Source organism: Rattus norvegicus, chromosome 7, assembly GCF_036323735.1.
Source record: "Rattus norvegicus strain BN/NHsdMcwi chromosome 7, GRCr8, whole genome shotgun sequence".
Classification (NCBI taxonomy): domain Eukaryota; kingdom Metazoa; phylum Chordata; class Mammalia; order Rodentia; family Muridae; genus Rattus; species Rattus norvegicus.
The window spans coordinates 57454917-57480926 of record NC_086025.1 but is presented as its reverse complement, the minus strand read 5'-3'; the positions used below and the strand labels follow the sequence as shown (position 1 = coordinate 57480926).

Here is a 26010-nt window from a genome sequence, read left to right as displayed (position 1 = left end):
GCTATTCTTTAACAAATATTTTGACAAATGTATGCCCTTATAATTTTTTTTAAAACTTATTTGAGAACAACAGGTTTAAAGAGGAGATAGGGATAGCTCAGGGTGTCCCAATGTGTCCGGCCAATCTTTGTGTGCCTTTGTAAAGGGTCTGGCTATTCACTGACATCTCCCAGCCATAGTTGCTCCCCCAATGAGCTTCTCTACCAAGTCTTTTTTTTTTTTTTTTTGCCTCTCAGGGGTCCGAGGAGAAAACAGTCGCCTATGTAGTGGGGAAGGCAGGCCGCCAGCACTGGCAACATGTCTACACTGCGGTGACTCGGGGCCGCTCCAGGGTGTACATCATTGCGGAAGAGTCTGAACTCAGGAGTGCCATCCGGAAGCGCAGTTTCCCCAGGCAGACGCGTCTGAAACACTTCTTGCAGAAGAAGCTCTCCAGCAGCTGTGCCTCCTCAGAGGGTCTCCCATCTCAGCCTTCGAGCCCTAGAGTAGGAGGAAGACCTGACACACAGCCTCTGGCGTCACCCCTGTGTACAACCCCAGGCAGCAAAGCTACCGCAAACAGCGCCAGGGGTGAAGCGTCTCCAGCCACAAAGGAGAGGTTTGCCTTAGACGGAAGATGGCTGTCAACTTGTTTTAGCGACATGGATACAGATGAGGAGTCAGAACAGCTTCGAGGGTCCAAAAGAACAGGCGATGGCTTCCCATTTGAAGAAGAAAGCCCCAGTAAATTCCGTATGGTAGGAGCTATGTTCCCTCGTATTCATATTTTCTTTAACTCTTGCCAGCTGCAGTGTGCCTGGACCGAACCATATATTTCGGTCATTGTATCAGTGTGCTGTTAGGACCTCGGGACTGCTGATGTCTCGAATCTCACACAGTGCTCCCCACCCCCCGTGCCCACTTGGAGTTAGTTCTTTCCCATCCCTCCTGAGGCTGCCTCTCTAGGCAGCTTCCACTGACCGATGGATAGCAGTTGTGTTCCGTGAGAAAGCTCTCCACTCTGTGCCGGCCAGCCTTCCCCGTCTTCATCCTTGTCAGTTACCCCTGGCTTTGCAGACCACAATCCCTCCGTATCTCCACAGCTCCCTTGCACTGATTGATTCTGGTCTTGTCTCAAGCTTCTGGAGCCTTCCTTAGGTCTCACTCTTGGCCCCTAGCTTAACTGTTGCTACTTGTTCAGTCCTCTTTCTCCCGGTTCATGTGACCTTGTCTAATCTGATGGAGAAGCGCCTTCAAGTTCTCCTCCATTTCAACCTCCTCCTCTCCCACACATCCCTGAGGCCTTGAGAGCATACTGTATTCTCACCATTTCTCCCATCGCCTTGGCCTGAGTGTTCCAGTGACTGCCCTGATGTAGTGCTGGGAGCTCTGGGTGAGTGACTCTTCCTCATTCTTGTGCAGACTCCTTGCAAGTACGGAAGTGATTTGATGACTTACTGAAGAGCATTCAGGAGCCAGTTCCTTCATGTATCTTCTATCTTCGTTCTTAGAGATAGCCATTGTGGAAGCACAGCCTAATACCTTTCTCTCGGTTCCCTGTGTCAATCCCCTTTCTCCCACTTTGACAGCTTGAAGTCTCATACTCATATTATTCTGAGCTAGCCTCTACTCTCTACTTCTAGGGATGTATTATTGAGAAATGATTTTTTTCCCCACTCGGCCTGTCCTGGCTTTAGGTCCTTATCTTACTGGAGGATCAACTGTCTGCCCCCAAATGCATTCCTCTCATGCTCCTCATATACTCCAATTCCTTGGGTGTTTAACTCAGTCCCTCCGTCTAAAGGCTCCCATGCCTTAAGAGCACACCAAGGGCTTCTTAGTCTACATCTGGCTCTCCCAGAACCATGTGATGATGTCTCACTGTTAACTTTCGACGTCAGTCGATCTACTGTTTTGTTTGCTAATTCACAATGTCTCGTTGCCATCTCATCCCTTTGGCTTCTATAGTTTGGAGATGTAACTGTCCACTGGGTGAGCAGAGGGGAGAAGGCAAAAGGGAACAGTCCCTAATGACTCCCCGCTTTCTGACTGAAACAATTAGGAAACAGCAGGGCCATTTACTGAGATGAAAAAGACACAGGAAGACCTTGTTTGAGGGAATACAGAGTCTTCCTCCAGCAGGCAGTCACGGGTGCTGTACTGAGAGATGAGGGTTACAGATTATTTCCAAATGCCACCGCATTCAAGGGAAGAGTACTGATTGACTAATGCACCTGCCACAGATTCACTAGGTGGGGTTCAGTGGGAGACCAGTTCAGAAGAGCATGGGCAACGATTCTGCCCAGCTATCAAAGGACACTCGAGTCCATTGCCCAAGGAAGGTATGGGACACGGTAACCATTTCTCTAAGAGTCTGCATGACCAAGACTTCAATGTACAGTGACAGCAGTTGAAGCCACTGGGAGAGCCTGGGGTGCCAATGAGAGGCAGGGCTGCGGATATGGGGGTGTGGTAGTCAGGACTGATGGACAGAGAGTCTTCCGGAGACACTGTCCTTTTCTTTGGATAGGAGTGGAGAGCCACCATAGGAGCATTCCAAGTGCTTGTGAATTGAAATTCAAGGAAGTGACCTCGACCTTAGTGTGATGGACGGCAGCGAGGGAGAAAGGAACTAATAAGTTCCTAACGTAAAGAAACCCAGGATACAGTGATTAGGCTGAAAGCAGGCTGCTTCCAGCAGGGAAGGCAAAGAGATGCTGAGAGGCCGAGGGCAGAGCTGATGGGTCCTACAGATGAGTTAGGTCAGCTGGGGTTGGGTTGCGGGAGATGCACATGTGTTTGACCTGGGCATAGGGTGGATCCTGGTGGATCAGAATCAGCAAGAAAGTAAGTGACAAGTTTGTGGGGGAACTGCCTTTATCTCTTCCATGGCAATGGAATAATCGCTGGGGATAGTAAGCTTTATCCCCCACCCCAGTAGAGGAGAGTGACATTTAACATGACATTTCCATCTTTTTCCCCCCACAAAAATGTAAGCTTGCAAAGCCCCTGGGGCTGGGCTTTTGGCTGGAGCTGTAAAGGGACAATTGTAAAGAAAGAGCCTTCAGAACAAGTTTCTTGAGTTCTATTTCTTCTCACCAACATTAGGTAGGGGAGGGCTGTGAGCAGTGGTACAAAGAGAAAATGGCAGTGTTACTCAGTCCCAGGCCCGGCTCTGCTGGAGCCTCCTGCTTGGACCAGGGCCAGCATTGTAGATCTGTGAGCGTGAGGTTGGGGACTGTTGTGAGCTGGCTCCCATCCTTGCACGATGACATCAGTCCAGAGTTTGTTCATGGAAGAGGGTGATGCTTTTCCTCAGAGACTTTGCCAAAAGTATACAGCATCTCCAGGAATCCCTGCAAATGAGGAAACAGAAATCAGAACTCCAGGACTGGTAAAATAGAGACTTATTCTCATAACTCTTGGTAATATTCTTGAAAGAGGAACCCAGTGACGAGGGCTGTCTGTATGTCCTTTCCTCAAATCACATTGCTGCCTATACCCCGTGCCAGCATTTAAATCACCTACACGCGAAGGCATACACAGCTGAGCTGGGAGGATAAGGGTTGAGAAATGCCCCCTTGGGCAGCTGCCCCATAGTTGTGCAAAAGTCACCATTGTGTGTTCACACCAATCTATGGTGGCTTCTTGGTACAATTGACCCAATGCCACTGGGTCTGTGAGACTGCGGCATAGGCTTTTTTTACGGTGAACACAACGTTTGTAAGTGGATCACACTCTAAATCGGTGGTTCTCAACCTTCCTAGTGCTGCGACCCTTTAGAACACTTCCCCCTGCCATTGTGACCCCCAACCATAACATTATTTTTGTAGCTGCTCCATGACTGTCGTTTTGCTACTGTTCCTAACTATAACATAAATATAGGTTATCTGGTGGTCTTGGGTGAACCGTGCGAATGGGTTGCTTGACCCTCAAAGGGGTCCCAACCCATAGGTTGGGAACCATTGCTTTAAATTTATGATAAAAATATTAATGAATGCACCAACTGGAAGCATAGTTTCTGACCTGTGTTACAAACTTTCCACACTAGCAGTGTTCATCACCCAACTTCCCCAGACCCGTGGGTCCTGCACTGCTCTAGGCAATAGGAAAATTTTAGCTCCATTTTGACCTTAGGGTACTAGCATTCTATTCTGTATCGCTCATCACTGGTCTGAGTGCCATTGTGGTCTGAGTAATGACCGACTGAGCGCTCCCGCTATCACTGCTTCAGCCTAGTAGCTCTGGGTTTTGAAAAACCAATCTTAGAGGGAAACGTTGACCTCTGACCTACTGCCCGCTCTGAAAACAGAGAGGGAAAGGTAGCATTGCACTCTCTGATGCAAATAACCGAGTGAACACTGATAAAGTTTACCAGATAAAACAATTATTCCAACCCCCGAATATTTTTTTTACAAAATTCACATTGTAATACAAAAAGCAAGCTAGCTAAGACAGTCAACATTGGCTGAGAAAGGCTAGCCCCTGAGTTATTTGGAAGTTCTCCAGGAGACAGAGCCATCTGCTTGGTTTGTCTGTCCATCTGCATGTCTGTCAGAGAAGGCTTCACTGGAAGGAATCTTCTCAATCCGTTGGGGAGAGCTGGAGGAGGGAAGTTTGTAGAATCAGACATAGATACCGGTGCAAGGTGAGTCTGAAAGCAGGCAGCCTGTAGGCCTTTCTCAGGAAGGAGGGGCTTATTCATGTTAAAGCCTTCAAATGACTGGATGAGATCCACCCACCTCACAGAGGATTATCCTCACATAAGAGTTCAGCGACTTCAGTACTTCACTGAGGTCATGCCTTCATGGGAACACTTAGCCTGACGTGTGACTAAGTCCAGGTTCCAGAAGTCCAGGCATATTGGTGTGAGTGATTGCTTAACCAGAGTCCGACTTCTAAAATACACAGATAGAGCACTGTGGAAAACTTGCTGTGTTTCTTTTCCTTTTTCCTGTGAAAACTGAGGACCACGCCAGCCCAATGTCTGCCGATTGGGTGTCACCAGAAGCATGAAGAATGTGGTGCTGCCATCCTCATGCTTCATGTGCCCCAAAAGAACGGTCTTTGTGGATGTGCAGCCTGGCTCTGTGCTTAGGGGCTGGGATCCATCTTGGAATTCTTAATGCTTGCACCGTGAAGCTTCCTTGAATCCCGTGCCTTGCTCCTGGTTATATAGTAAGCCCTATTGCTACTTTCAGAGACTAAATGCCTGTATTTAGGAAATGTCAGGCCCTTAGCTCTAGGTACCGGGAATGCCACAGTGGGCAGAAGCAGGTATGATCCGCCAAGGAGCAGACAGCCCATCGAAGGGTTCCTCAAACTTCAAGGATTGCGAGGGATGCATTACTTCCTCAGAGGCGGTCGTGGGGAGCAGACGTGGGAACGGTAGGCAAGGTATGTTTTTATTAACTTTACTTTTATTTTCAAACAGGTTGAAGAATCATCTCCACAAGTGTCTTCTATATTTCAGAGTCTGAGGTTGAATAACTTAACTCGCAGACAACTTTTCAAACCCTCTGACAATCAAGAAACAGCTAAGTCAGGTGTGGTGGATCACACCAATAATGCCAGCAATCAGGAGACTGAGCCCTGAGGATTGTGAGTTCAAGACCAGCCTGGGCAGTATCACAAGACCCTGTTCAGACCATACCACCACCCACAAAAGCCTCAAAACAGAAAAAAAATATTTACTTCGTGTTGCTCAAGAAATTTTTTTTTTACCTCTTTCAAGACAAGATGAACATTTTAGCTTCAAAGTTTCAAGCTATGAGAGGGCAGCCAACACTGGGCATTTTAGTTTGGGGCATTTGTATTTTGGGCACATGACCCAAAATAAGATTTTTATGTTATTTTTAAACCTGAGTTTGAAAGCAGATATTTTAAATCCACCCAATCCAAGCAAACTGTGAGGATTTCAGCCTCCGTCCTCATGAGAGCAGTGAATAGGGGACGTAGCTGGGGGAAAGTTCTGCTTGAAACACTCCCATGTTAGGGGCTGCTGGACCTTTTGTGATAATGCCACGTGATCACTGTGGATCCCCTCTGCCAGCGCCCTGAACCAGCAAAGGTGGACTGATCGTACCTGCTGATGGTAACACATTTAAGTTTGTCACAGCATCCCTGCCGTGATGCTGTGGCCGTCACTCCATCCCGGCGCCTGGGACTCGGTGCACTTGGGACTTGGATATGCCTTTCTGAGTTGGGAGTGAGTTTTGCATATATCCCATTGTAGGGGGGCTTTCTCTTAAAGCAGATGATTTTTAAGTATTTATTGCCAAGTGGTACTGTGAAGGTGTCTCCCCAGCCCTGTGTGGGTTTTACCGTGGCAGTGGATGCCTGGTCAAAGTGGCTTTTTGCTGTCTTGAGTCCTCTTGGCCGTTGTTGCTGTGGGAGGGCCTCACTAGATGTGTATACCTTGTCTTTCCAGCCCTCTGATTACAGTTCTTAGTAGGTTGCTTATAAGTTATCCCTCTCCAACAGCTCAGGTCATGGAAACTTCTAGCCAGTGTGTGCACATCATGTGCTTTTTTATATACTCTGCTGTTTACCTCTTGGACTGTCAGAATAGTACAAAGAGAATTTTTCTATCTTTCCTCCTTCTTTTTGTGCTGGGACTGAAGCCAAGGACTCGTGCCTGCTAAGAAAGCACTTTACTGCTGACTTTCATTCCTGGTCCTAAACATGACTTTTATATGTACCAGGAAGTAAACAGAACCAATCATGTTATCCATCTGATTGTAACTTTGTTTTTATTGTTGTACTCTGGACTGATCTGCAGCATTTCAGATAGATGTCTTTGTGAGAAATAAATTCTCTATTCTTTTACTAAATTGCCCAGTCTGTGATTTTCTTTTATAATAATGCAAGGAATTAAGGCCAATGGTAAAATAAAAAGTACTCATTGACTTGACATTAATAGTGTCAAGATAGAATTCTATACAATTTACCCACTGAAAGAGCACAATTTGGTAGCTTTTAGTATAATCAGTGAATTGTGAAGTGGTCATCACAGTCAACATTAGGGCATTTTCCTAACCCCCAAGCATGCACCCCATTAAGTATAACCTGCACCCCATTAGGCATACTCATCCACTTCAGCTAATGGATTTGTCTTCATAGATTTGCCTGTAATGCGTAGTTCCTATATGTGAAGCCATACAGAATGAGGTCCTTTTGGATGTACTCACCTAACAATATTATTTAGATTTCACTGACACCATATCAGTGGTATATTGGTAGCTCAGATCTCTCATTGCTAAATAATACTCCTTTGCATGAAGATGTAGAGTTTTCCCTCCATTAGTGGACTGACATCAGGACAGTTTCTCCTCTGTCCATTGTAACTAATCCTGCTCTGAACACTCCAGCAAACATTTTTGTGGGTAGATATATATTTTCATTTCTTGGGGTTATGTCACTCAGTGGAATGTCTGGGTCATGGTGTAGACCTTAGATTCTTTTTTTTTTTTTCTTTTTTTTTGGAGCTGGGGACCGAACCCAGGGCCTTGTGCTTGCTAGGCAAGCGCTCTACCACTGAGCAAAATCCCCAACCCCTGCCTTAGATTCTTAAGCAGTTAGCAGTTTGCATTCTCACTGGTAGTTATGAGAATTCAAATGTCTCCAAATAGTGTGTGTTTGCATGTGTATGTACATGTGTGTGAATATGGTGTATGTGTGTGGTATATTTATACTTATGTGTATGTGCATGCATGTTTGTATGGTGCCTGTGTGAATATGGTGTATGTATATGGCATACATGAACATGTGTGTTTATATGTATCTGATGTATTCATATAGTATATGTTTACATGTGCGTACATGTGCATATGGTGTCTTTGAGTGAATAGAGAACATATGAATGGTATATATGTACCCATGTGTGTTATGTGTGTGTGTGCAAGTTGTGGTATCTAAGTGTGAATATGGTGTATGTGTGTGGTATATATTATGTATGTGTATATCTGGTATATGTGTATACTGTATGTGTGTGTATGTGCATGTGTATATAGTATCTGTGTGTGAAGATGATATATGTATATGGTACATGTGTACCTGTGTGTGCGTGCATTGTGGAGGTATATGCATCTGTTTGAGCATGAAGGAGAACTTTTGAGTGTTCTGCTCAATCCCTCAGCTTTAATCTTGAGTCAGGGTCTCTCAGCGACCCAGGAACTGGGCGGATAGCCAGTGATCTCCAGTGAGCCTTCTGTTGTCTTCTCACACTGGGGTTACAGATATGCATGACTATATCTGCCTTTTTACACAGGCTCTGGGGATTTGATCTCATCTTGTCTGGCTTGTGCAGCAAAGGATCTTACTCTGAGCTTTCTCTTCAGTTCGTGTTCTCTCTCTCTCTCTCCCTCCCTCCCTCCCCCCCTTTTATAGGTCTTTGGAGAAATATCTATTCCTATCTTTGGACTTTTATATTAGGGTTAATATCAAAATCTGAGAGTTCCTTATATATTCTACACAGAGCCCTTTAAAATAATATGGCCTGCATTTTTCTCTCATTCTGTAAGGTTTTACGTTGAAGGGCATATTTTAATTCCAGTGATGTCTCTTGTCAGATATTGTTGCTTGCGATTTTCATGTTATGGCCAACAAATTATGGCCTGTCCAGAGATTTTTCTAAGCACTTAATAGTTTTTTTTTAAATTCATGTCTAGATTTTAGATAAACTTTCAGTTAGCCCTTGCGTAAACTGAGGAGTCCCGTGTCATCTTTCGCACATGGCTCTCCAACTGTTTGAGTCTGTCTTTTGAGGATTGTCCTTTCCCCCATTGAATTGTCTCCAAACCCATGTCACAACTCACTGGCGTGTGTGAGTGTGTGTTTGTGTCTTCTCGGTTGTATCCCACAAGTTGGCAGTGTGGCTTCATGCCGACTCCATTACTGTGGACTGTGGTACTAGACAACCTGAAGTCAACCCCAAGCCCCTCTACCTTTGCTGATTGTTATCAAGATTGTTTTAGTTGTCCTGGGTCCCGCAGGTTTTGATGTAGTTTCTTTTTGAGACACAGCCTCACTATTGAGCCCTGGTTGGCCTGGAACTTGCTACAGAGACAAGGCTGGCCTCCATGTCAAGATAGATCGTTTTTCCTCTGCCTCAGGGGTACTAGTATTAAAATCAAAACCTGGGTTCCCTGCATTTCTGTATGAATTTTAGCTTCCAGGGCTGTTGTTGTTGTTGCTGTTGTTGTTGTTGTTTCAAGAAGCCGGTTGGGCATTTGATGGCGCTTGTACCTTACGGACAATTTTATGTTTGTGGATCTCCCTCATTTCAATTCTGACTCTTAGGACCTCCAAGGATGCTCTGCCATTTATATCAGCACCCTTTTGGTAGTTTCAGAGCACTATGTCTTTTATTTTTTTAAAAGATTTATTCATTTATTATATATATATAAGTACACTGTAGCTGTCCTCAGACACACCAGAAGAGGGCATTGGATCTCTTTACAGATGGTTGTGAGCCACCACGTGGTTGCTGGGAATTGAACTCATGACCTCTGGAAGAACAGTCGGGTGCTCTTAACAGCTGAGCCATCTCTCCAACCCCAGAGCACTATGTCTTATAGCTGTCGATTTATGTAGTTCTTTTAAACTAGGTTTGTTTTTTAACATTATATTCTTCTTGATATTATTAAGTGGAGATTGTCTTTGTGTTTGCTTTGTCTCTGACCAGATGAGCATGCACATGGACATGAGGACGAGGCCTGAGGTCAACCTTGGCTGCCAGCCTCTCCAGCAGTGCGATCACAAGCATAGGATTCTATGCTGGCTTTAAAACAAACACCCAGTTGTTTTCATGCTTGTGTGACAAGTATTTATGTTGCCTCCTCAGCCCTTGTCTTAATTTTTGGCTGGCCCCTTCTTACGCTAAAGAAGCAAGTGGCTTTCGTATGTTGATCCTGCCGAACTGGTTGATATTGGTAGGTTTTTGGTGGCTTGCTCAGGATTTTCTGTATAAGACTGACTCATCGGCAAGCAGACATGACTTTAATTCTTTCTTTCCAGTCCAATGCATGCTATGTTGTTCTCTTGCCTCACTGACCTGGCTGAACCTCTGAGTACACTGTCGTAGAGAAGGGACGAAAATGTGCTTCTTTGCTGGGTTCTGGATGTCAAGGCGTATTAGTTGGTTTTCTAATGTACCATGAAGCAGTGACCTTATGAAGAGAGAGTTCATTTTGATTCCTGGTTCTGAAGTCTCTAACTCTGGTGAGGGTAGTTCATCATGGTGGACGTGTATAGACGTGCAGACTGCTCCCTGCATGAACACCTGGCTCATGGCCCCAGGGTCCTCTCTAAGAGCATGAGCATGCAGCTAGTCACTGGAAGACATCCCGAAAGGCCTTGCATCCTAAAGGTCCACAGCACTGGAGGACTACCCTGGAGATCAAGCCTTTAATACACGGGCCTTGTGCAAGGGAGAGAGTATTCACATCTAAATAGCGTTGGAGGAAGAACTAAGTCTTTTTCCAACGTGTTGGTGGTGGTGGGCTTTTGGTGTCATGCTTTTTACCCAAGACCTAGTTTGTTGCCAGTTTGTACGTTTTCACCATGAAGAGAATTTTGTCATTTTTCCCCCCGTTTCTATTGTAGTGTCAATGTAGTTTTAGCCTTCGTTATACTGAAGCGGGAGATGACGCTGGTTTTAGTTTTATACTGATTTTAGTTTTTTGGGATGTTAAACCAACTTCACATCCCTGAAATAGTCTTCCAGGCCATAGCTATCTGCTGCTGGTTTAGTCGGTGCTGCTTCCCTTTGCAGGGTCTTGCTGAGGATGTGGTATCTACGGTCACAGGGATGGGAGTCTGTGTGTAGTCTCCTTTGGTTTTGACATCAGGGTCTACTGGTCACACAGAACAAGTTGACTGGTTTCCACTCTCTTCTCCTTTGTAAAGAATTGATGCTTATTCTTCCTGAAATGTTTGCCGCACTGCACATCCTGGCCTCTCTGGAGGGCCACAATCACTGTCTGACGTGGAAGCCGGCCACTGTATTTGAAAACTGAGATGTTCAGATTCTCCTTTCATTGTGTTTTCAACGGCCATTTTGTACCGATTGCTTCTGCCTGATCTTAGTCTTTTCTATCGATTGCTTCTGCCTGGTCTTAGTCTTTCATATGACATCACTTCTCATTTGTCTGAACTTACGTGATTGGCTTTCACTACACTTCCTTTCCTTGATCTCTGTCTCACAGAACTTAGTGCAATCAAAATAGGAACAACTGTTTGGGTTTTGCCAAAAACAAAACAAAACAAAACAAAAACAAAACAAACAAACAAACAAACAAAAAAAACAAAAAAAAAAACAAAGAAGGAGCTTCAGTTGGGGCCGTGTACCTGCCAGGTGTTTATAATATGACACTGTGCACACTGGATATAACCATGTAAAAATGAATGTGAGCTCACAAAGCCTTACTGAGACTACTGATGCCGATTTTGAAAGGTAACCTTTAGAGTTGACCTTTAATCATTAACCTAAGTGTGCCTCAAGGAACGCGTGTCATATCTCCCTAAGGGCAGATGGTGCACCCTTGAGTTGGGAACCACCTTTGTCCCCTAAGGTGAATGTGGCATTGGATTTGACTGGGTTGCTGTGTGTGAGTTCTCCGGCCTCTCTTGCATATTTAAAGGCGTGTTCTGTAGTCTCTTTGCTGTACTGACCTTCAAGTGGGGAAGCTGGCTTCCGGGAGGTGAGTCCCACGCCACCCTATGAGTACTGGAGCTCCTGTGCCACCCCACACCTGACCTGAAGCGCATTCTCATGCCTCCAGAGCGGTTTTCAAGTTGATGGGACACTTTCTTCCTTTGGGAAGCTGTGGAGATAGACTCTGAGTAGCACTCAGGCCAGACACTGAATCACACTCAATGCACCAAACATGCAGGTCACTTTTTTTTTTTTATTTTGGCTTTTTAAAATCACCATTTATTCCATTTGGTAGAGGGTTTTTTTTTTTCAATACAAATATTTGCAACAATTTCGAATTCCCCAAAACCATACATAGACGATAAATACCATGCTATTAAAGTATTAAATTTGTACAAAAATACTTTACAGTTTAATACTTGTTTGTTACAAACAAAAATACATATTTAAGTGACTCATGATTTTTTTTTCTTAACATGATTCTGTTCTATACTTTCTTTGCCCTGGCGGTTCTGAAATGTGTCTGAAATTATATATTTCTTTGCACAAAAAAGAAAGATGAATCATTTCCCTTAAACAAAGGACACAGTGTTTCGATGTTTTGCCTGTGCAGTTAGTTGTATTAGTGACCAAAATGAACATGTTTGGGAAAGAATTGTTTTGACATTCTACCATCAATATACAGATCTAGTTATTTTTCTTTAAATATCTACCAAATAACAGTTATTAGTGTAGCTATTCAAAATATCTGAACAAATGAAAACAGTTGCCCACGGACATTTAAAGCAACTGTCACAGTTTATTGCTTTGGGGGACAGTGATTGGCAATGAGCTTTGTGAAAATGTATTTACAAGTTAAGCAAGTGGCGTGACTCAGAACAAAATCGTCGTCGTCCTTAAGTCATTGTGCTGTGCACCCCTCGGTGTAGCAGTCTGCAGACTTCTGAGCTGCATGAGTTCTGTTTGCCTACCCAGAAAGTGAATCTCATTTCATTAGACTCTTCACTCCTTAAATTCTTAGTCTTGGATTTTAAAAATAGGATCATATCACTAATGCTCAGTGTTACTACACACTCTAATTCATTACCAGAGATTTTTTTCAGCTATTAAAAAAAAAAAAAAGAATGTGTCCTTAAGGGAAAAAAAAAACAGGTCACAAGACATATCCTGTTTGATCATCTGTTGCATAGGGAATAGCATACATCTTAGTTAAAATCATTCCTATATTTGGGCGAAACATTTACCACCACCTATTATGGTCTCCAACGTGCACTGTTGCTGAAATATTTTAAGAAAACCTAATGTTATACCTGTGCCCCTCCCACCGCGGCAGGCCTAGCCATTCACCCATCCTAGCTCCCCTAGCAGGGCCAGCTATGTGTAAATCCATATTGATCGTGTTCTTACACTAATGACGTTATAGTAAGAAACTTATTCCATTCAGGAAATTACCATAGAGAATATTTTCAAAGGGATGTTTCTCTCTGTAAAAAGTGACAGTAAGGTGAATTGTAAAAAGTTTCCTCTGATCTTGATTGGGGTGGGGGAAGGGGTGGGCTGCCTTCCTCTTTATTGTCTACCGATGGGGCCTCCCCACCCCCGGCAGAGAAGGACCCGCCAGTTAACAGAGTGGTCATCCTAAAAGAAACCTCTTCTAGTTGGGAAGGGATGAGAACATGAGCTATGAGGGAGATTTAAAAGACCCCTGTGCTTGCATTAATGCCACGTGATTCTCTGTGCTTCAGCTGTCACAGAAATCTTAAAGGGTTGTTCTGTTCTGTTCTGTTCTGTTCTGTTCTGTTCTGTTCTGTTCTGTTCTGTTTTGTTTTAGCACCATGTAGATATCGTCTTTCGTCCTGCTTTATAAAAGTAATGCTATAATGTGTTAGTGGGTTCTCGTGTCTCTAGGTTACCACCGTGGCTGGGCTGCTGGAAGAAAGCGCTGTTCTGTTCGCTCCAGTCACTGGGCAGAGCCGGCTGTTCTATCGACTTCTGGGAGGCCAGCGGGTTTCTGCTAATAACCAGGTCCAGCTTGTTACCGGATTCGGCTATGAGGGGCACCACCAGGCAGCAGTCGAAGTCTCTCGTTCGGACGTGGTTAACCTGCCAGGCCAAGAAGATCCGTTTTCAATGACCGTTGCAGCCACCGCTCCCAAACCCAGAGGCAAGTGGCTTAGTTCTGAAGGTGGGCCGTGTCGAGGGGTCCCCTCCCCCTCAGTTGGGTCACCCAGGGACAAGGCTATTGGTTCACTACCCTCTGCAACTGCCCATGGGGAGCCGAAGAGCAAGACACCATCCATCCTCCTGTCCCCACAGGAAGGCCATCTCTCCCAAAGTCTCCTACTGCCGGATGTTACGCTGGTTTACACTGGTAGAAAGGAAAGCGTAGGGTGGTGAATTGCTTTGCTTTTGACCAGCAGTGGGTAGGCGTTTCCCGAGGATGTGGTTCCAGGTAGTTTGGCTACCGTGATGCCGAGCTCCCTCAGTTAAAGATGAACCCATCTCAATTTATGCATAGTTTCGGCACTCCTCTTTAATCCTCTTTTAACCCTGGATATTGGAGCTAGTGTGGGGGGTGGAGGTCGCACATGCTAGACTAACACTCTATGGAGCTGTCTATATTCCTAGCCCAAGAGCAAAACTTGTTAAAATCCCTTGCATTCAACTCTCAGTCCTGACTTCCCATCCTACCCACTACCTCCCAAGTCCCTGTTCGGAGGACAAGTGTTGGTCACTTAGACCCAGTTTCAACTCCAGGAGCTGTAGAGTCCTCAGCCTTCTTGGCTGTCAGCAGTCTACTGCTCTGGACTCCTGCCTGCCTGCCCCTTGGGCCTCCATTGATGTAATGAATGGTGGCACGGTGTCAGTGGCCCTGGCCTGAGAACACCTGGCCTGTGTCTTGAACTGGTGGCTACAGAAACACACTTAGAGGAGTGCTTGCCTTTTCTCTGGCTGCTTCCTGTTTACCCTGCTCCTTTGATGGACCACTCAGACATTTGCCCTCAGACATTAAATCTCCTGGTAAGAATTGCCAGCTGCCACCTAATCTCTCTTCCTTACTCTTCATTCCTGTCTGTGTGACTAGGGCACTGCCCTGCTGGCTCATGATGCTTTCCTTGTCCAAGATCGTAAGTGTGCAACATCAAACTGTTACAGAAGTGTGTGTTACACTTGCACTTTCTGTCTGAAGACTCAAGGACCTCCCCCCTGCCCCCATCCCCCACCCCAGGCCTGGCTTCCTTCCCAAGGTTGTGGGGAGAACTGAGGCATGGACCATAGGCAGCATAAACTGGACAAGAGCCACCGGCACCTCTTCCATAAATGCGTGTCCCACCGTAGGGCCCCCATTATCGAGACAACTGGGAGAACTCATCTTTAAACTGTTCTCTAGGTCAAAGGCCTGACCCCCTATTGCTGCCCATTAACCCACATTTGTTGGCTACTCAGGTATGAGAAGCCCAATTAATTAATTCTAGTTCTAGAAGCTGGGGCCCCAGATCTTGTTTCTCATGACATACTCTGCTTGCTTTGATCCTCACTGCAGTGGTTCTCAACCCGTGAGTCATAACCCTTTTGGGGGTCAGTGGATTCTTTCTTAAGGATTTCCTAAGAGCACCATAAAGCTCAGATGTTGACTTACTATTCATTAAGTAGCAAAGTTACAGTTATGAAGAAGCAGTGGAAATGATTTTATAGTTGGGGTCACCACAGCCTGAGGAGCTGAATTAAAGGGTTGTAGTATTAGAAAGGTTAAGAGCCACTGGTCTGCAGTTTCCCATTGTCCTTCCATGCTTCCTAATGCTCAAAATTCCCTTTGTGGTTCTCTTCCACTTCTGACTAGAAGCTCATCATGGGTAATTTTATCTAACTGCCATCTTCCAGAAATCTTTAGCCCTGGATGGAATATCATGTCTAAGCAAAGGTCTAACTTATAAATTATGTCCCATTGCGATGTGCTGAAGTTATGGAGGATTGGATGGGTCCAAAACAGGCAGCTTTAACCACCACCACCCTCTGCTCTCTCCTGTGAACACCTGCTTCCTCATGGTGTCCCTGTTCATCCAAAATAATACTGCTTTTCTTTGTGGTGTGTGTGTGTGTGTGTGTGTGTGTGTGTGTGTGTGTGTGTGTGTGAGAGAGAGAGAGAGAGAGAGAGAGAGAGAGAGAGAAAGAATGTGTGAGTATGTGTGTGAGTATGTGTATGTGTGTGTAAGTGTGTGTGTATGTGTGTGAGAGAAAAATGCGTGAATGCTTGAGTGTGTGTGTGTGAGAGAGAGAATGTGTGAGTGTGTGTGTGAGAGAATGTATGAGTGTGTGTGTGTGAGAGGGAGAGATCATGTGTGTGTGTGTGAGAGAGAGAGAGGAGATAGTGTGTGAGAGAAAATGTGTGAGAATGTATGTGTGTGAGAAAAGGAGAGAGAGAATGTGTGAGAGTAGTGTGTGTGAGAGAGAAAGAATGTGTGAGAGTGTATGTGAGTGTGTGTGTATGTGTGTGAGAGAGAATGTGGGTGTTGTGAGAGAGAATGTGTGTATGTGTATGTGAGAAAGAATATATGTGTGAGTGTGTGTGAGAGAGAAAGAATGTGAGAGTGTGAGTGTGTGCTTATGTGTGAGAGAGAATGTGAGTGTATGTAAGAGAGAATGTGTGAGTGTGTGAGTGTATGTGTGTGTGAGTGAATATGTGAGTGTGTGTGAAAGAGAGAATGTGTAAGAGTGTGTATGAGTGTGTGAGTATGTGTGTGAGAGAGAATGTGTGAGTGTGTGAGTATGTGTGTGAGAGAGAATGTGTGTGTGTGTGTGAGAAAGAATGTATGTGTGTATATGTATGAGTGTGTGTTGTGAGCACATGTTCATGTGTTTGTTTATAGGCAGGCACACATGCACATGTGTGAGCGTGGCCATGCAGCTCAGAAGTGGATGTCTGTATCTTCCTGGATTTTCTTAATGTCTTTGCGACGGGGTCTGTTTGTCAACTCTGAAGCCCAGCAGTCTGGCCCGGGCTGGTCAGTAGGTTCCATGACCACACAGGCTGGTCAGTAGACTCCAGGGCTGTGTGTAGGCTGATGTTTGAGGAAGGAACATTCAAATGGAAAACACAGTGTTGAGCCCAGTGTCAGGACATCGAGGGAGCTGAAATACAATTCTTTTTTTTTTTGGTTCTTTTTTTCGGAGCTGGGGACCGAACCCAGGGCCTTGTGCTTCCTAGGTAAGCGCTCTACCACTGAGCTAAATCCCCAGCCCCTGAAATACAATTCTTTATCCAGCTGTTCACCGCTGCCCCATAGTTTGAGGACAGGAGAGTAAGGGGTAAAACAAAGGGTCTAACTGTGCAGGAGAACTTGGAGGAAGTTGCTGCTTGTAGGTCAGGGGCAAGGATTCAGAACTCCTCTGAGGCCTTACCTGTAAGAGCCTGTCATAAGGCTTCAAGCCTCCAAGATCACCTGGCCCAGCTGGGCGGATATTTTTGACATACACCCCTTTCTCCAGCAGGCCATCTGCCACACTGAACCCAAAGTCCTCCATGCCAGAGTCTTTGTATAAGGTCACCTGGAAAGTGTGACAATGTGAAAATTAGCTGAGTGGGAACCTCTTGCTGCTGAAGTTTCTCGGAAGAAGGAGCTTCACAAACTAATTTCATAGTCACATGGCGGATTTGCAATGTCAGCATTAGTCAATTTCTGCCAACCAACCCTGTTGCTTTGCCCATACCCCAAGAACATGCTTGGAATCTGTAAAGTCTGATCCTGAGCTGACAAAGGAAGAGAAGAGTTATGTCTTCATTTTTTTGGGGGGGGGGTTATTGTACCTCTTCCTTTAAAAAAAAAGTATGTGCAAAGTGTAGTGCGTATGCGCGTACATGTTTGGTGTGCACAGGTGTGTAGGCCAGAGGACAATGTCAGATACTTTGATACCCTGTTCTAATATCACTTTCAGCCTTATTCTCCTGAGACAGGGTCTCTCATGAGCCCTGGAGCTTGCTATGTTTCAGCAAGGCTGACTGGCTGGCCAGCAAGCTCTATTGATTCCCTTGTCTCAAGTCAACCCTTATGCCTTCCTGTTCCCTAACCAATACTGGGGTTCCAAGCCTGTAACCCCACACCTGGGTGCTGGAGATCTGAACTCAGGTTCTCATGATTGTACAGCAAGTATCTTTAACCCCTCCCTCCTTCCCTCCCTCCCTCACCTCCCCAGACTCATGACCTCCTTCTTTCAAATTATGGTCATCAGGTATAGGACATAGAAGGCAGGTTGTCTAATATCTCCCTGGAGTAGCCTCCAGGTTTAAGAGAAGCCAGGAGTTGCTAATATATTGAATAATAATCCTTTTCTGCCTCCCACCAACCTGGTGCTCTGCTAAATACCTTATTGCCCATCCCTTCTCTTCCTCTGAACCAGAGCCTTGAATTGGAGTATGGCTGAGACACCCCATAGAGCCTCAACTAAACACCTTCGAAAACACCTCTAAGTATTCCTATTACAAACATTACTTGAGGACTCGGCCTCGCTGTTTCTGCATCACTTGCCCAACGGTTTTAGCAGCTCAAGGTGTCTACCATCCCATGGTACAGTTGACACCCAGCACCTGAGAGCAGCTTTCCCAATAGCTTCCCACAGCCTCACTTCTCCATCTGGTCACCTGCAAGAGGCAGTCTGAAGTACAAAGAGCAAACTATGTAAACATAGCATGTGTGCACTGACCAAACGTTTCCTGGACCCCTTAGCGTGTTCTACATATTGGTCTGAGCCCTGGAATAGGACTGGACTACAGAACTGAGAGTCAGACGGCCACGGAATACACACTGAATTCTCTCATTCAGCACTTCACAGTCACGTGTGCTATGAGGTGGATGCTGTTTTTATTAAGGTTTATTGGATGCCCTCCAAAAAAACTGTCCACACTTCAACAAGGATTTGGGCTTACTTCACAAACTAATCACACACACACACACACACACACACACACACACACACACACTCACACAGACACACACACACGTTCCTGTCAAATAGTAGAAATAAACAAGCCCCTCAGAGCTATACACGGCAAGCAAGACAGCCTGACCTTTTATAACAGGTTTAGATTTTTATATCCAGTTATTTGAGTGAAGAGAGGTATAGACTACTGAAGGAAATACAAGAGTGGTCAGTTTGGGAATTTTCTTTCACTGGATAGAAATGTAAAAAAAAAACCAAGCTTCCTGGGTCAATACTATGTATCAGTCAGCTCTGCCGGTCTGGCAATTTTAGAGGAAAGGAAACTTAGTATTATGCAGGGTAAGCAGTCTGCCCAATGACACAAAGATCAGAAGTGGTGGGACCAGGTCTATCAGAATTCAGACACCCAGTGTGTAACTAGCATACTCTATCAGCAGCCAAAATGCTTATTCTGATGCTACAGTGAAGGCATTTATATTTGTTTGAATTTTTACTTTTACTTTTTTTATTTTCAAGATTTATTTATTTTAATGAATACAAGTAAGCTGTCTTCATGCACACCAGGAGAGGGCATCAGATCCCATTACAGATGGTTGTGAGTCACCATGTGGTTGCTGGGATTTGAACTCAAGACCTCTGGAAGAACAGTCAGTGCTGAGCCATCCTTTTTGCAGTTGTCTTCTTGTTCACTGATAGCTCACAATTCTAACCAAGCTCCTGTTGCATGGTAGCATCTTGTGCTGAACAGAAAGGGCTCCTTCTGATATAACTCAAGAATAGCTAACTCCTCATGCTGTGGCTGAGGATGTATGTGAGAAATGCAAGGGATTGACTGGGTTCAAAGGACCGCCCTCCAGGGCTCTGCAGGAAGCCTGCCCACTGCCAGTGTGGCTGGACAGGAAAGGTGCTCACTGGTGACACTATGTGGCCCTGACTACAGAACACACCTTTGCTACTGAAGCCAGCTGCAACCTCCTGGTAACTGATGACCTTGGGTTTTGGACTGTGGAGGCGCTAACCGAAGGGACACAGTCAACAGAAGCTGGACGTCATCCTTATAACGTCTGAGAGACTTGAAGTTTCAACAGGGAACAAGATGCTATGGTCCCTACTAAGTGTGTGGTGTGTGTGTGTGTGTGTGTGTGTGTGTGTGTGTGTGTGTGTGTGTGTAGCAGGACATTTAGACTTTAGACAGAAGCTCAAAGAGGGGCAGAGACTTACCCAAGGTCAAAGAGAAACCAAACGGAGAACTCCTTCAAAGCAAGAGCACTGACTGCAAGGCTCTGACTTCTTGACTATATACCGCTTTATTTAATGTAAATTTCTTTAAAATGCTTGTGAGGCTGGGTGGGTGTAGCTGAGTACTTAGGCTGCCCAAGGTCCTAAGGTCCATCCCAACACTGCCAAATCCAAAAACCCTCCCCTGCAAATCTAAACAAACAAACTAAAAAATATTTAGGACTTTTTGTAATTGTGTTTTTGCCCCAGGCCATAACATGGGTGATATTTGCACTCATTTATTAGAGAAAACTAGCTTTTTTCTAAAGTTTCATTTTGTTTTATGTGCATGAGTACTTTGCATGTTTGAATGAATGGGCATCATGTGAGTCCCTGGTGTCTGCGGAAGCATAAAAAGAGTGTAAGACACCTAGGAACTGCAGTTATAGATGGTTGTGAGCTGCTGTGTGGGTGCGGGGAATTGAACTTGGATCCTATGGAAGAGCCTTGAGTGCTCTTACCCAGTAAGCCACCTCCTCAAGCCCTGGGAGAACAGCTTTTAAAATAGTAAAGTATCAGTTCACATTTGGGCAGTCATGCTGGTGACACTTTGTGGGCATGACAAAATGGATTTGCAAAAGCCCACAGGCCTCAACTCTACACAGGCAACTGAGGAGAGCTGGGGTGGCGAGAGGTGGCCTTCCCCAGGGAAGAGTACAGCAATTGGCTGCCCATGAAAGCACACACCAGTAACATTATATAGAGAGTAGGTTATATTTAAGAATATATACACTGGGTGGTGATGGTACATGCCTTTAGTCAAGGTACTTGGGAAACTGAGGCTAGCATAATATCTGTGAGTTTGAGGCCACCCTGATGTACAGAGTGAACTCCAGGACAGCTAGGGCTACACATAGAAACCTTGTGTCAAAACCAACCAACCAACCAACCAACCAACCAATCAACCAACCAAAAACCAACCAACCAACCACCAACTAACCAACCAACCCACCAACCAACCAAAAACCAACCAACCAACAACTAACCAACCAACCACCAACTAACCAACTCACCAACCAACCAACTCGCCAACCAACCAACCAACCACCTACTAACCAACCAACCAACCAATTCACCAACCAACCAACCACCAACTAACCAACCAACCAACCACCAACCAACCAACCAACCAACCAACCACCAACTAACCAACCAACCAACCAACCACCAACCAACCAACCAACCAACCACCAACAACCAACCAACCAATTAACCAACCAACTAACCAACCAATTAACCAACCAACCAACCAAAAACCAAATAAAATAAAAACCAACAGGGATATCTATAGCTATATATATCCATCTTCTCTCTCTATCTGCATGAAATAACAATGAATGAGGCCATGAATTTGAAGGAGAATGGAGAGGGTTTGGAGGGAGGACAGAGAAGGGAGAAATGTTATTCTATCGCAATAATAAAAACACCATGACGTGTCTTGTAAGGTAAAGATGCCAGAGAATGGCCGCTACTGTCACAAGCTACATTGACTTCAGTCGCTTTCTTTTCTAATTCTTTGGGATAGTATTTTTAGACAAACACCAGACTTTGGTATCTGTCTCTAAAGAGCCGATTGTTTTCTTCTGAACTGACAGTTCTCAAGTAAAGACGCGGCTAACGAGCGTTGGGAAGAATGTGCGCCATCACCAGTCTCTGGCGATGCAAGCTAAAAGCAGGATGAGACATAGCACCCTGTTAGAAAGGTCATCATCACTGAAGATGGAAAGAAAATGATGTCAGGGATGTGCAGAAAAGGGGCTCCCACTGCACATTGCTGGGGGTAAGGAAATCACTTCAGCCACTGTAGCTATCACTAGGAAAGCTCCTCAGAAGGTAGAAGTAGAGCTCTGTGTTGGGGGATGGTTTTGTGCGCTGTGTATTCAGATGCTGATTGCTATGGTTGTGGTCGGAACATTGGCGTTGTCATGGTATCTGGAGCATCTCCTATCTCAATGATGTAAAATTTCTTTCCGTCACCTGGTTGGTTAATAAAGAGCTGATTCAGCCTATAGCTGGGCAAAAGAGAAGAGGGCAGGACTTCTGATTCCAATCAGGGAATCCCAAGCGAAAAGAGAGGCAGAGAAGAGATGAAGAGGATAAGGACCAGGAGGATTCACCACAGTCAGGTCATCAGGGGAGTCATGAGGAGACATAGGGGAAGAAATCAGATCACAGGTAAAGGACCACATGGGTGGGAGGTAGTAGCCATAGAGCGTTAGAATAGATGAGGATCTGCCCAGCACAGTGCCTGTAGCTTGTTAATACATTTACTAGGTCTCCATGTCATATATTTGAGAATTAAAGTGGGCTAGAGACATAGAAATGCCCTATTGTACTTGGGAGCAAAAAAGGGTAAAGAAGCCACCCCTGGTCTTGCGTCTATGACTCAGTTACTCTACAGTCCTAATGCTAATGAAATTATCGTATAAAATACGCACAGCGTCATGTTTATTCTAGTACAACAGCTGAGGTGTAAAATCAGCAATCAGTCACCAATGCATAAATGAACAAACAACAGACAGTGCCAATGACTTCCCGAGTTCCGTGGAGAGGCTACAGCAATGCATTGCACATTTCAAAAGAATTGGAAGAGTCCGAAGGTTCCCCTCACACAGAAATAATGTTGAGGAGAGAGCAATGCTTAATTATCTTGATTTGATCATCACACGTTGAATATGTTTTTCAAATTGTTGTAACAGTACCGCCAGAAGCATGCAAGTAGCATGTGTCAATTACTACAAATAAAAACTATACCTGCTATAGGAAACTAGATGGAGCACACATAGGACAGAAACATCTGGTTTTATAGCGACCCTGTTATTAATTCACTGATACAATTGGCCTTTATTACTTGTTTTCCAGTGCTGTACCTAGTTTATAATTTCCCTCATTGTCTCAAAAAGCTTTTTTAATACGTGTGTGTGTGTGTGTGTGTGTGTGTGTGTGTGTGTGTGTGTATGCACATGCTTCTCTGTGTGACTGTGAATGTGATATAACTCAGGGCATAAGCACAGGTCAGAGGACTACATTGGTTGCTAGCTCTTATCTACCTGGTCCAACCTTGTTTCTGACCTGGATTGATGCTGTGTTTATCAGGATACCTGATCCATGAGCTTCCAGGGAGCCTCCTTTCTGCTACCCACCTACCGGTAGGAACAGGAGGATTAACATACTTGGCTTTAGATTTGAACTCAGGTCCTCACATTTGCATGGCCACTGAGCTATCTTTCTCAGTCCAGTAAAGCTTATTAGATCATCAGGATCTCATGAAGGGCTGTTCACTACCTCTGGGTTGGGCTCTTTATTTCCTCTTGTCTGGGGCACATGCCCACCCCTGTTCCCTAGTGCTACAGTAGCCCCCTAATTCAGGAAGGGACTTCATTCCAAGATCCTGTGGATGCCTGAAACCACACAGGGAGAGCATCAAATGCTATCCACAAGCACACAGATACCCTCACGATTGATCTGATATGATGGTTGATTTGTATTATAAATTATAGACAATTGTCTTAGGGTTTACTGCTGTGAGCAGACACCATGACCCAGGCAACTCTTATAAGGACAGCATTTAATTGAGGTTGGCTTACAGATTCAGAGGTTCAGTCCATTATTGTTGAGGCAGGAGCATGGCAGCATCCAGGCAGGCATGGTACAGGCAGAGCTGAGAGTTCTACATCTTCATCTGAGGCTGCTAGTGGAAGACTGGCTCCCAGGCAGCTAGGATGAGGGTCTTAAAGCCCACAGTGACACACCTAGTCCAACAAGGCCACACCTCCAAATAGTGCCACTCCCTGGGTCAAGCATATGCAAACCATCGCAACCGTGATTGAGGGAATCCAAGACAGGAACTGAAGGCAGGGGCCTGGAGCCTGGCACCAAAGCAGAGAGCAAGGCAAAACTCTGCTACTATCTTGCTCCCAGGCTCCTGTCCAGCTCCCTTTTTTATGTAGCGCAGGCCCCTCCCACATCAATGATCAATGGAGAAAATGTACCACAGGCACATCCACAGGTCAATCCGATGGGGGCAATTTCTCAGTGCTCTCTTTTGTGTGCTAAGTTACTGATCAAGATCAGCCACCAGAGATGACTACTTAGTCACTAACGGGCAAGACGAGTTTGGGGTCTGAATACGCTGGGAAATGGGAGAACCCACATCTCAAGTGGGAGGGTGTGAGATGTCCTCATGCTGCTGAGTAGGGCGCAAACTTAACAATCTGAAGAATGCTCTCTCTTTTGGGGGGGGGGTTCCATTTAAGACCTTCGAACTACAGTAGGCCAAAGGCAACCGAAACTACAACTATGCAGTTCAGGGATGGGGAGGCCATGAACTGCGTCGCTGAGGTGGCACCCTCTAGCCTGTAGAACAGTCTTCTATTTCAACATCTCATTAAATGGCAGTTAGTTCTGGTGTCTGGTGAAGTCAGGGTAGGTGGGGAGCTTCCTATGACATCACACAGCCCCATCATGTCCAGTCTCATAGTTCACCGACAGACAGCTGCCTCTGAATCATTAATTCCATCGAGGTTGCAAAGAATAACCTTCTCCTGGTCCTGCCACTCTTCTTATTAGCTCGAATTACTTTGTAAGAACCGAATTTGTTCTTCAATTAGCATTGTCTGATTAACGCAGTTGGTACACGAAAGGAAGAATGAATGCTAATTCAATTTCGGAACAGAAAATTACTTGGTCCTGTGGAGCGTTCCATATTCGTTGAGCTCAAGTGTGGTTCGGTATTCTTTTGGATGCTCAAACACACGCATTTGCATTTTGAAAAGGCTGGGTGTTCTTCATGTTAACCCATGGTCCTTTCCCCAGGACCCATTTGTACAGATAGGATCTGTGTTTTCTAGTACGAGTTATTGCAGATGCCCCTTAAATGTTTCTTGTCCCTCGTCTGGAATCAGCTATCAATCCCCAATTTTTGACTAGAAGGGAAGTTTCTACATTTCATTCTCAAAAGGAGAAAAGGGAGGAGGTAGGAGAGGGGAGAAGGCAAACTGTCAGTAGAATGTTGACAGACTGGCCATCCGTGGGCCTGTTTAATGGTAGGCGAAATCTCTACTCCTGAGCTGCTTGCTTATGTGGGTCTTTTATCTCTTACTCAATTTCTTCTTTGAGCCACATCCTCTGTGTGGCGGGTAGCATTCCTGTGGAGGCACCATAGCCCCAGGTCCTAACCAGCAGTGTGTGCTTTTTAGCTGGTCTATGTTACTTGTTACACTGTGCCTCACTTCGGGCTCCCTGATTGGCTTAGGAAGGAAGGAAATCAGCATCTGTTCTGGGTTACTCTGAATGAGACAAGCTTAAGCTCGCCATGGAGATTAGGAAGTCCGCTTTAGTTACGGCTGAGGCTTGTTACAGAACCCTTGCATTTGGAGAATGTACCTGGAGCTATGAGATTTTTCTCTGCTCAATTGACTTGTGACTCTAAGGTATCCGCTCTCTAGAGCAGAACCTGGGAGGGGCTTGTGATCGGCTGAATGAGAAAGGCCCCCAAAGACCCATACATTGAATACTTGGTCACCAGGGAGTGGCACTATTTGAAAGGATTAGAAGGTGTGGCCTTGTTGCAGGAAGTGTGTCATTGAGGGTGGGCTTTGAGGTTTCAAAAATCCCATCCCAAGCCCAGAGTCTCTCTTCCTGCTGCCCGTGGATCCAGATGTAGAGCTCTCAACTGTGTCTCCAGCACCATGTCTGTCAGTGTGTCTATGTCTGTCCCAACACAATGACAATGGACGTCTGAACTTGCAAACAATCAAGTCCCAGGCTAATGCTTTCCCTTGTCAACTTGCGGTGGTTATGGTGTCTCTTCACAGCGATAGAACACTGACTAAGCGCTAAACACCTATGGACACCCCAAAACTTCCAGTGCCAACCAGTTAACTAGAACACTGAAGATGAATTAGCTCACAAGCCTCTGAGTCCTGGTTCCTGGCCAAGCCCTTTTACTTTCCCTGGATGCATCTCGATGGTCAAGTGTCCAGGATGAGGGGCTACTGACTCCCCTGAAATAGAAATAGAGGTTCCTGTGGAAGGATGTCCAGAGGTTAGAAGATACTGAATTTTAATCCCCAGCTGTATCCTTTCCTTGGAAATTGCTTAGTAGTAGATTAACACAGATGAAGTTAATTACTTTAGATTTACATTAAAAAGCCCCAGAA

The 26010-nt window shown here is 45.2% G+C and overlaps 2 protein-coding genes across 26 annotated transcripts in view; one reads left to right on the top strand and one right to left on the bottom strand.

Moving 5' to 3' along the window:
* The window catches only part of Helb (DNA helicase B), a 28107-nt gene extending 21295 nt beyond the window's left edge, over nucleotides 1-6812 (top strand). For 3 of the 4 annotated variants that reach the window (XM_017595213.3, XM_006241428.5, XM_063264103.1), the window contains 2 exons: nucleotides 237-737; nucleotides 5414-6812. In XM_017595213.3, coding sequence (XP_017450702.1) covers nucleotides 237-737; nucleotides 5414-5575 — 663 coding nt within the window. In that variant the 3' untranslated portion in view covers nucleotides 5576-6812. The remainder of the gene's footprint in view (nucleotides 1-236; nucleotides 738-5413) is intronic. The other variant, NM_001399836.1, reaches the window with a different exon arrangement.
* Nucleotides 3050-26010, bottom strand: part of Grip1 (glutamate receptor interacting protein 1) — a 657377-nt gene continuing 634416 nt past the window's right edge. For 14 of the 22 annotated variants that reach the window (XM_039079960.2, XM_039079965.2, XM_063264315.1 and 11 more), the window contains 2 exons: nucleotides 17036-17182; nucleotides 11869-13738 (listed from right to left, as the gene is read on the bottom strand). In XM_039079960.2, coding sequence (XP_038935888.1) covers nucleotides 13511-13738; nucleotides 17036-17182 — 375 coding nt within the window. In that variant the 3' untranslated portion in view covers nucleotides 11869-13510. 22 annotated transcript variants of the gene reach the window in all.